At 39.4% G+C, this 12,144-nt stretch overlaps 1 protein-coding gene across 1 annotated transcript; it reads right to left on the reverse strand.

Moving 5' to 3' along the window:
* Positions 1 to 2,837: 2,837 nt before the first annotated feature.
* Positions 2,838 to 10,096, reverse strand: LOC140235091 (ras-related protein Rab-30-like). Its single transcript, XM_072315128.1, has 5 exons — positions 10,005 to 10,096; positions 6,091 to 6,303; positions 4,567 to 4,650; positions 4,019 to 4,202; positions 2,838 to 3,079 (listed from the first exon to the last, which is right to left on the reverse strand). Exons 2-5 carry the CDS (start codon positions 6,175 to 6,177, stop codon positions 2,838 to 2,840), a joined length of 597 nt encoding a protein of 198 aa, XP_072171229.1. The 5' UTR covers positions 6,178 to 6,303; positions 10,005 to 10,096.
* Positions 10,097 to 12,144: the final 2,048 nt, after the last annotated feature.

Raw genomic sequence — 12,144 nt, forward strand, 5'->3', positions numbered from 1 at the left:
TGTTGTCTTCGTACAATATACTCCTAGAGAATTTTGTGTAATATTCATTTTTTGTTGCTGTATGCACAACTCAGACACGTCATTGGAGAAAAAAAAAAAACAAACTTTTTAGTTGGCAGGTCACACAAATGTGTTGCACACAGCATATAATATCACATTGTTAACCAAATTTTCAAGTAGCCCTCAAAGACGGGTTAACATGATAGCTGAAATTATGTCACATATGACATTCACTTCGTCAGTGAGGGCAGGCTAGTATAGATGAGTTGTCATGGCTTAAAGGTCCAGAAATATGTTCTGTTTGAAGCCATGCATAGAATTTGAAGACATATCGATATTACTTTTCATCAACTGGTCACATGGTTTGGCCCTCCTTGGAATGGATTTTGAACAGAGATGAATGGGGATTTGACATGGTTTCTGCACATTTTACATTCATTCTAACCACTTCTTGATTGATATATAATTAAATGGCAGTTTGATACAACAGTCACCTCTGGGAGGGTCAAAATTCATACTCAGCCTGTACCTGCATCGCCTATCCTCCGCATACTATACATTGACAAAATAATAGAGAAACAGAAAACCAAAAAAAAAAACCAAAAAAAAAATGCTTGCTAATCACTGTATCACTGCCCTATTACTGAGGCAGGCATGGGCAAGAAAATCTGAAAACAATTGCACTTTGAGATTTGCCCAATATGAACCATTTTACAAGAAGGTGTGGGCCAAGCATTTCTATGACAGGAAGGCAGACAAAGTTATCAAGTTATCGTAGTGAATAGTTGGATAAACATCTGGTAATGCCGCACTGCACCTTTGTTATTTTTAGATTGCACTGAATACAAATTTATTACGTCATTTTGATATCTTTGTCTAAAAATATGAATGTTCACGTATTTCACAGCACCTACTAAAAATCAACTGCCTTATACGTGAATATTCTCACTGATAAAAAGAGTTTCATCTACACAGCTATCCATTTGGGATAGAGATATTCTTCTCTAGATCTTCTACCTGCTCGTTTGATAAGCTCAAACAAGCTGTAAGCATATTTTATCACAAGAATTTCCTACAAGGCATTCATATCTGGTTAATGGAATAGACCTCAAACTGATAATTCCGGAGTCAGATACATCCAATTTTCAACTCTGTATTAATAGTCAACTCAGCTGATACGACATTGAAACAAGTGTTTCCACAGTCCTCAATATGTAAAAAGGATGTTCACACTATCAATGATGTCTCAAAAACTATAAAATCTTTTAAAAGGGAAAGAAGATGATGGCTAACATCAATACTGTTTTATGTAAAGCTCATATATCCACAACTCAACTCCTTCACAAATAGAGAGAAGGGCACAAGAGGGATGATGCACTGTTTATGATCGACAGCCAAACTAACAGCTATGAACTCACATCTTTAACCCTCACTGTGCTTTTTTCTTTTTTTTTCCACTGATAGGTGCACAAGCAGAAGTGCATTCTCCTTCAATTGGCACAATATCAGAAAATTAACTGTCAATGAATAGAGATTACCTCATCCCCCTAATAACCACTGCAGGGCTGCACATTAACCCATTTTTTCTACTGGTCCGACCCGTCTGTCAGACCAGTAGGTACCTAGTTTTCCATTTTTTATTGATCCATTCCTGAAAAAGTTACCTACTGGTGATTTTTACTGGTCTGGACCATCAGACGAGTGCCAGTGTGAAGCTTTGCCTATTACGTCACCATGGCCGTCCTGTTGGACTGAGGCACATTGCTACATCCGAGTGGGCTTACTAATCTACAGCTAAGTAAAGTTCACTGGTTGGATGGATTACTGATTGCTGGTGAAAAAGCTTGGCATTTTAATAGCCAAGTGCCGGGGACATAAAGGGTAAATCTTAATTAAATATTAAAGAACAATAGAGTATGACAAGGCATGGATATTAGGGAATGGCCTTGTAAAACATAAGATTTAGTGGAGTCAATACTACTATATGACTCTTGATAATACCTGGTAAATTTCTAGCACACTAAAAAGGATTGCACAGCCATTCTATTGAGATTTGAGAAACATAATGATCAGTGACATATTGTCTGCTACCTGTTGCATCCTACATGGTGCAGAAAATGTACTCTTTACTTTAAAGGCAAACATATTTCTCACTCTCTTTCTGAAAGTGTATAGAGGATTTTTCTGAAAGTGCATAAAGGACATTCAAAAGATGGCCCTTTCACACTGTAAAGACATCGAAAAATGACACAACTTCACACACTTACGTCAGACCATGGATAGTTTTTTTTAGGTCAAAAGCTTCACCCTAATGAAAGCTGCATAATTTACCTTCTTTTTCAAATCACTTGAGACTGCCTTGAAAGGGAAAAAAGCATGCTTTATTCAGTGCACTATAGTGTTTTGATTGCTCCTTCCTGTGGGACATTGATAAGTACATGATGTGCACTATCCCTACCTTTGTTTATAGGAAGGCCTGTGTGCAATGAGCATTTCTTTTGCATTCACAAATCTTCATACTATCAAAATGCATAGAAGCACATAGGTACATCAGCACTATTTACTGCAATGTTGGAGAATACAAAGAAAGCTGTAGAATAAATTGATGGTGGGGTTAGTGTATGCATAATGCATATATAATAGAAGCACATTTTTCAGTAGTCCATTTCACACCCCAAACAAGGGAACAAGAGAATAAGACAGAAAAAACAAAAACAAATAGGCATCACGATGAATGGTATAATCACACAGGCTCTTTCACCAGTCAGCTGAATATCTTGGGGGGTAAAAAGGAAAAGAAAAAGAAGAAGACAAATAGCGAGAAGAATGTAGGAGGGTCAACCTTTACAGCATGTTGAGACGGAACTGGTGTCTTTGATGACATCTTCATGCCCGTCATGTTTGATCTCTCCATTCCGCACATTATTTGTCAGTTCAACGGCAATATCCAGGAAGAGTCTGTCGACGTTGTCCGATTCTTTGGCAGATGTCTCTAGAAATCTCATGGTGTGTGACTCGGCGAAGCTCTGGCCGTCCTCCTCGTTCACCTCCCGGTCCTTGGCTAGGTCTATCTTATTGCCTGCAGAGGTAAAGGAAATATTGCGACAAATAGTGAGGAGATCAAATATTGCATGCATAAACACACACACTAAACATTATGATATAGAATGAAGAGAGACGACACTATGTCGCCACAGCCACTTACTAACATTTACAGTAACCAGGGAGGTTACATATATTAGAACTAGAGTGGTGACTCGCAATACGCCATGCACAATTGCTCTGTGAGCTTGTGGAGAAAGATCTACCATTACTGAAAGGGGCATATCTCTGCAAAGGAACCTGGATGTACCGTTCAATGCCATGCAGTTCTCGACTGTCATGCAAAATATGTTTCCAACTTAATTCTTTCTATTTTTGTAAAGTGAAATAGTTCAGAATACTTTCAATTTGCATTATTCGTAACAGATAAAATTCAGGAAAAAATGTCAGACTTGTGATGCACACCGGTACTCTATACTTATATGCTTAATTCTGGTTGCATTAAAGAGGTTAGGCCCACAGGACATATGTGACCTCTTTGGGTCGCATCGCCTAGCAATCTTGCCCCACAGATGGCAGACAGGGCTCCTCATGATCACAGAAATTTTTCATAGTCCTCCCTCGAGCAATAAGTATAAAACCTCTGTGGAATTAACCCACTTCCTGCAGGACAGGAACCTGGTGGATCTGGTGCTAATCTATGGAAATTTAAAATCCCATACACACAAGGTGTTAATGTTCAAAATGTATTTCACCAAATGCCTAACCATACACAGAGGTGACTAGAAGAGTGCATAAATATTCAATTGTGAGACAGATCTGAGTATTAAATCTTTTGCATCATCACACTTGGAGGCAGTTGCCATCTACTGATATATTCACTAGACATCAGTACTTCCTGTAGAAGGTCACTGCAGTGACTTTTACCTCAACAATTTTTTGGCAAAAACAAAGAAGAGATTCTGCTGGTACTTACCTACAAGAACAGATATGACCTTGGGGCTAGCATACTGTTCCACTTCTCGTAACCAGCTGGGCAGCGCATTGAAGCTTTCTTTTGATGTTACGTCGAAGACCAGCACCAGGGCATCTGCGCTGTGGTAATAACTTTGTGTGATGGAACGGAACCTCTCCTGTCCAGCTGTGTCCCATATTTGCAACTGTAAACCATTTTCATAACAGAACAGTACAATCAGATTATTTAATCACAACATTTATGCTGAGACTTATGGAATAATCTACCCCAAAGTGACTGATAAATGTGGCCCGACTGCTCTGAAATACATGTGATTAAAACCTGTGACAAGAAAATTTAATCAAGTGAATCATCTCAAGCATGCAGTAAAATTGTCAACTCAGAATAGCTGCATTGATCATGCAACTGTAACATAGCATTAGCAAGAACTACACCACTAAAAGAATCAAAGGAATTTTTGTTTTTGTTGCATTGAGTCCCGACTTGCTCTATGGCATATCTTTGTGTTCAGCATGGGTCTGTGTTTACAAAACAGGGACTGTACTCACCTTAACTTTTTCTCCTCCAATCTCTATTGTCTTAATCATGAAGTCTACTCCTATGGTTGCTCCTTGGCCGGGGGGAAATAACCCCTGCAAAGAAAGATAACGTCAGTTTAATGCACTAGAAATATTGTGTTAACCCGTTGAGGATGTTTGATTTTGCTACAACACGCATTTCCAACAGACGCTTGCCCAAGTATACTCGGGACTCGTCCTCAACAGGTTACAGATGATTTTGTGCTTTAAACTTACAGAAAAAGGAGCAAAATACAAATGAAGATTATATCGGTAAATAATAAGCTCACCATGCAGCACCTTGTAAACTATTTTGACTGGGTTTGAGTATGATACTTTACTGCAACTATAACAAGAGGATTCCAGTGAAAATATGTGGCACATGAAAACAAATACCAGTAGCTAAAATTTGAGCAACATTGTACAACAAGTAAAACAGAAGTTGTAATCTTATGAATATGAGAGAAAATATATGTCATCATGGGTCTTGGCATTTTCGCCTACTAATGTGTAGCTGTACTTGCCATACAGCTGTGGCATCTCTTGACAAAAAGCATAGTAATCCACTGCTAAGAACATATTGAGACCAAAGGACATGAATTTTCCTCATGTTGAAAGTTGAAAGAGCACCAAAGTAGAATTAATTTGGGTAGAGTCATAGAGAATTGTTAACTTCAATGCACTTTGAAATAGGTACGAGAGATTATGCACAGAAAATTGAATGAGGAGATATGTACAGCTGTACGTAGAGAAATAATGCCATAGTCAGATGGCATGCTCACAACGCTCTTTGAAGGTACATGCACCCGGGATTCAACGGGGCTCTTGTTGGAGAGCATGATGATCACTGCCATCTTTGTTATAAAAATTAACAATTTAAACAATGAATTGAAGTAGATTATGTACTAACATGCTAGTTTTTGCGACTAGCTAGCAAGCAAACTACGGATGTATCTATCTTTGGTGGATACATATAGAGAAGGTGGAACCAGCCAGGAACAAACATTGAATCAAGAGATGATGTGAGATTGACATTATATCAACCATTTTTTACACAATCACCTTACAAATAAGTTTTACTCAGATGTTTGGAACATGGCAGATGCGTGAACATGGAACCATGCAACAGCACCCCATCGAATCTTGCATCCTTGTACCTTTACTAATGCTAAAAGGGGCTGAACTTTCTCTATGTGAAACATCCTTCTTTAAAGCTTCTCAGGACCACCACCATGTATACCAGAGTGTAATTGACAGTGCATGCAACTAGCTTGACATCAATTCTGATAGGGTCATAATATGCTAACTTTACATCAAGCTCACTCTTTAATGCTGGACTGAATGTAATATAAAACTCTTGCCCAACTCTGAGGTATTACTGCTCAGGAACTGAAATTGTTCATTTGAAATCTTGACTATTACATCTGTATCATGCTTTATTAAGTGCATTCACTACCATAAGATTCACAGACACGATTGTCATCTGTAAAATTCTATGCTAGTCTTATGGCCTACCTGGGTGAAGCGTCGTACGAGGCAGGTCTTCCCAACCCCAGCGTTGCCAATGAGAACCACTTTGAACAGGTACTTATAGTCCTCCATGATGAGACAAGGATGTGGCCTGCTCCTGAGGACTGCCCTTTAGGACAGTTGTACACGTTACCACTGTAGATGAATCGTGGCAAAGGTGTTGACACGGATCCGGCCTTGGAGACAAGGTTTGGAAACCTAAAAAAAAAGATAAGAAGGAGAATATAAGACATGTCTCGGATTCCACAGAACATTCTCATGTATGATACCGGTTCAGAAATTAAAAAAATATAAAAACAAATCTGGAAAGAATCAGTGTGACTGCACAGAAGTAAATACCTCTTGTGGCATCTCAGGTGCCCCATATTTCCTGTGCAGCTGTGTCACACTTTCCTAGAAATCGGGTGCATTTCATCCCCCTTAAGGGCTTTTTACACTTGTGTTTCTTAACCCCGGACTTTCTCTGACCCAGGACTATCGTTAGTCCCGTACCAATTTTTTCAGCTTTTTACACTCGCCAATTAGTCCCGTACTATCTCTTGTCCGGGGCTAAGGAGAAAACTGACCTTTTTACACTCGTCTTTCTTAGCCCCGGACTTTCCAAACCACATGAATATTCATAATTACGCTGTGTACTGTACACGTACACGCACGCACCGGCAGCACTTGATTACCTCGTTTCTGATTGGTCAGTGAGGGTCGCACTTCGTCTCCGTCGCTTAGCCCAGGATTATTTTTTCGTTCTGTTTACACTCACTTGCTTGGCACCGCAATTGCGGTGCTAGCACCGCAATTGCGGTGCTAACCCCTGCTATTTTGCAGGGCCAGATAGTACCGTACTATCGGTGGGGCTAGCCCACTTTGGCAAAAACGAGTGTAAACAGAAAGTGGGCTAAGGATAGTCCCGTACTATCGGTGGGGCTAAGGCCCCCCCTTAGCCCCACCGATAGTCCGGGGCTAAGCAAAAATTTACAAGTGTAAAAAGCCCTTTAGTAACACATGATTTTTCACCTTACATTGCCAAAGCTATTCTGTACATATATGGATTCTGAAAAAAGAGAATAATTATTGCTCACCAAAAAGACAAGACAAAGACAATAATTATTGCTCACCAATACTCACCTGGCTGCTGTAGGCAAGCATGCCCCTTCATATCATTTCAAGAAAAATACAGAAATCTTGTCAAAATACTTGGAAACTGTTGTTTTCCTCTCTTTTCCAGTTAGGATCCAAAGAAAGTCTGATGTATACTCTAGCTCTACAGGGATCTTCGTGATGACAATCAATTCTTAGACTCCACTACATAGGTCTACTAGTATTTGGAAAATATTTATTCATTTAATATTTACACAGAAAAAAATAACCTGCTAACAAACTACAGCAACATTACGTGATGCGGACAAGACCATAAACTTTAGTTCTCAGATGTTCATGTGCAGCAAGCAGCTTGTGGAGCCACTCAATAGATATGATCAATATACTGATCTTTTAGCTTCCAGCTTTGCAAAGTCTTTTGGGATCAAAGGAATAGGGAAGACAATTATGAAAAGACATACACAATTAGCTTTATCATGAGTAAAGGACAATAGGTGTTGATTTGATTTGAACTGGTGACACAACAAAAACATGGTGACATTTTGAAAATCCCTAGAGAAATCATAAACCTATCGTCTTTTAATATTGTACGACTCATGCAACGCCGTAAGTCCCGACTCCAAAGGGAACCCAAAACGCTTCTGGAGGTTCATCAAAAGCTGGAGGTTCATCAATAGCCGGAGCTATCTTGGAGTAGCTCCACTGAAGTGTGAAGAGGGGATTACCTACTCTGACAGCCTCTCCAAAGCAAGCATTCTTAACCAGCAGCTTGCCTCTGCCTTCACATAAGATAAAAACAACATCAAGGACAAGGGAAATCCTCATCCATCAATGAGCCAAACCTCTGTTGAGTCTTATGGGGTTTACAAGTCACTCTTGGAACTGGCCATTCACAAAGCAACAGACCCAGACTAGATACCAATCAGGCTTCTAAAAGAGCTAGCTCTTGAGTTTACACTATTCTATCAGACCTGACTCAACCAAGGAGCCATTGCTGATGACTGGCAAGTAGCAAGTGTTACACCTGTCTTCAAAAAGGGAGAGACGAACAAACCAGGCAACTACAGATTAATTTCCCTAAAATTGATTCCATGCAAAGTTCTTGAACATATCATCTGCAGGGCCATCATGAGTCATCATGAAAGCAATCTACATCCTGTCAGATGCTCAGCATAGGTTCAGGAAACGCTGTTCCGGTGAGTGGCAGCTAATCCTTGCAATTCAAGATCTTGCCAAGGGAATAGACAAGAAACAACAGCATGATGTCATCCTACTTGGTTTCTACAAGGCATATAGCATACCTGTGGAAGTACACACCTGTGGATCCCAGACTTTCTTAGGAATCGGAGCCAGTAAGTTAAGTCCTTGAGGGATCTATTTTGGGAACAGGAAAAGTCACTTCAGGCGTACTGCAAGGCTGCGTTATCGGCCAATTGTTCTTTGTACTTTTCATCAATGACCTCCGTGAGAATGTGTCACCAGGATACACAAAATGTCTGTTTGCAGATGACTGTATGTTTTACCAGGAAATCAACACAGACACGGACTCACAACAGCTGCAGCATGACCTTGATGCTCTGCAGGCATGGGAGAGTGACTGGCTGATGACTTTCAATCAACAGAAGTTTCAGGTCTTGCATGTCATCAACAAAAGGAAACCTCTTTAAGATAAAAGCAGACAGCTACATCCATGGACAACCTCTTTGTGACAGAAGATACCCTAGGTATCCATCTCAAGAGCAACCAAGAGCAATTCCAGATACATTTTGCACAGACTCTCATCTATCAGAGATCCTTCTTTCCAGATGCTATTTCATGTTATGGGACACGGTCATTGTTGATCCTAAGAGCATGGAGAGACAACAGATCTTCCTACGGTGCTCCAGGGACTGCCAGCCATGGCAAAGGTCTTGATCATCTGGCCGACACATGATGTGTTATGGTACCTGTTCAGTACAAAGTGAGCAGCTCATCTCTGTACAGACTTTCTCTAGCTTTAATTAATAATGACTGTTTTTCTGAGTGAAAGGATCCCAAAAACACAAATAAGTCACAATCACAAGGCATAGATTCTAAATTCAAGTAGTAGAGGATCTAGCTAGACCCTACTCAACTGAAAAGTGCAAAGTGCTGGTCTTTATCAATTGACAAAAGCAGGCCTTGTATGCTCTTTCCTTAATCTTTCATTGTTTAAGTGCAAGTTAGTGAACTCCATATTATTAGCATTTATACTTAGGCCCCTATATGATCATGATAGGGTCTAGTGTCTATCTTTATCTATCCATGCTGTTTGCCTTTTTGGCTTCATTCAAAGTCAAACACACAATTCAACTTCAAGGCTGTGCTGCTGTGCTGTGTGAATGTTTATTGCCTGTTCGTGTGGCGAGCTGTTTGTGTTTAGTTGTCGGCACAATAAACACAATTAGGACCCTACTTGAGCACAACAAGGCCACAAATTATACTATACTAGTGATACCACAGGTTACACAGGGGTTAACAGCTACACAAATAAGGCAACTGGATATTTTACCTAACCACCCATGCCAGCTGTATAATTCAATTATTATAATTCATTATTACGCAATTACGAGTTTAGGAGTTTGTTTGTTTTGTTTTTCCTATCTAGGGCTGAAACCACACGCATATTCCAATATGTAGGACTATTACTACCACGGTCCCACCAAATCTTCTCTTCGACTTCGGGATGCTCAATCCATGTCCGATGACATATTGGAATATAATTCCGCAATCTCTTTTATTTCACAAAGCTGGTATTTCGAAAAAAAAAAATAATAAAAACTCACATTACACCGCAAATGCCCTCAATTAATGAAAAATTATCTTCATCTCGATCATGATGATAGGAATGAACCGGACCGACACACCCGCACTTTTTTTTTTCTCCAATCGTCGATCGCTCGCTCGCTTTGATCGCATCTCGATCGCGAGCTAGCGCAATAGCTCGCGCTCCTCGATCGCGCGAGCTAGCTCGCGCTCCTCGATCGGGGAGGAGCTCGGCTAGCTGGGATGTTGCAAGGATCGTCATTTTTGCTTGGATGATGTTGTTGTTGTTGTTGCTGTAGTACATATATGTCAGTTAGTCTTAATCCAAGCCTCTTATCATTACACTTTCATCTTCTTTTGTTGTTGTTATTTTTGCTTTCATGTTGTTGTTGTTGTTGGTTGTTTGTTGTTGTTGTTTTTGTTTGTTGTTGTTGTTTTTGTTTGATTGTTGTTTGTTTGTTTGTTTGTTTGGGTTTTTTTTGTTTGTTTGTTTTTTTTTTTTTTTTTTAATAGCGTGTATCACTCAGAATTGAGTATTCATGCCTAGGGCCCCATTTCATAAAAAAGTTGATATGATAACAACTCTTATACTAGAATGTCGGTTGTCATGGTACAACAAGAATGCAGCTTATTGCATCAATCAAAATGTAGCTGAACAATGCATATATAATTTATACCTCCCTGCATAAGTATCTGACCTCTATGTGCACATTACATTCATGAGTCGACTTCTATGTGTGTGCATTTATGTCCACTGTACACATAGTCATATTAAGGGCCTATGCTCCACATTCTATGTTTCCCTATTTCTAATTTGTTTCTCAACACAGCCTAGTACAAAACACAAACTGGCAGTTTTTCAGTAGGTGATCCTCCATACAGTTACATGCTGTATATGAAGATACAATGTAGCCATTGCACGAACACTTTCATATATTCCCCCTTCCCCAAATTGTTAATGTCATATACTGGTACTTTCCGAACTGCATCCATTATGCTGGTTTTTTGTTTTGTTCTGTTTTTTGCTTTCTTCATGTCTGTTACTATCTACACGTACTTTGCTTCTCATGTTTGCAATTCCATTGCTGTTTTTCAATTAATGCCTGTTATGGTTCCAAACTGGCATATGTGTTGTGTGATGCTGTATATAAGATGTCAAAATGAATGTGAAATGTGAAGGAAAAAAAAAGGAAACTGAGGGGGAGAGCCCTTTACTGCATATGGACATTCGTTTTTGTGCATTGTGGATTGTACCAAAGTAGTTTCTACACACTGGATGACTTATGAACTACTTCGAGGTTCTACCCCCCCCCCCCCAAGTTGTACACCATGCAGGCCTAACAGTACAAGTTGTACAAGCACAAGAGAATACAATGTACAGTACGTGTACACTGTATTCTCATCTGGTTTTGAATGTGTACGTTAGGTCTTTGCAGCAGGGCAATCAAAAATTTGCCTTTGGGTGAGGGCATACTACAAATATACATACTAAAAGGGAAATGAAACCCAGGTATGTGTGTATACATGAATTGAGTGAATGGAGCAATATTAGTTGAGCACTTCAGTGAAAGTTTGAGGAAAACTGGACGATCTGTTAAAAAGTGGTGCAGCCATCGCTGCATGTCATGTATGGAAAATGATAAAAAGAAAATATTAAGAAAGTTCAACAAAATTTCTCTGTTTTTAAAGAAAAGTACACATTAATTTGAGTTGTTACTGACATTTCAAAGGTAATAAGGCTCCTGTTGCTTTCTGAAAGAGGCAAGTGCTCTTTCATTGTGCTAGAAGAGTGAAAATACGTTGAATTTTGTATTTTTTTTTCTATACATTATGTCACAGTGTTGTAGAATTCTCATTCAACAATGGCAGCATCAATAATTAAAATTATTTTCCTTATACTAGATGCGTTCTACTAATATTGCTGCACTTCCTCAATTCACATACAATGAATATTTGGGTTTCATTCTCCTTTACCACTCCTGGTATTATCCTCCAGATGTTGACTAAAGGGAAGGGAACTTACAATGCAGAGCTTTCCAGCTGAAAGGTTTGAAAATACAGTTAAACTCGCATAAGTCGATCTTCTCGGGACTGAGGAAAACACATCGACTTAGGCGAGTTTCGACTTGTGCGTAAGTCGAAAAAAAATCGACTTAACAA

This window comes from Diadema setosum, chromosome 11, assembly GCF_964275005.1.
Source record: "Diadema setosum chromosome 11, eeDiaSeto1, whole genome shotgun sequence".
NCBI classification, from domain to species: domain Eukaryota; kingdom Metazoa; phylum Echinodermata; class Echinoidea; order Diadematoida; family Diadematidae; genus Diadema; species Diadema setosum.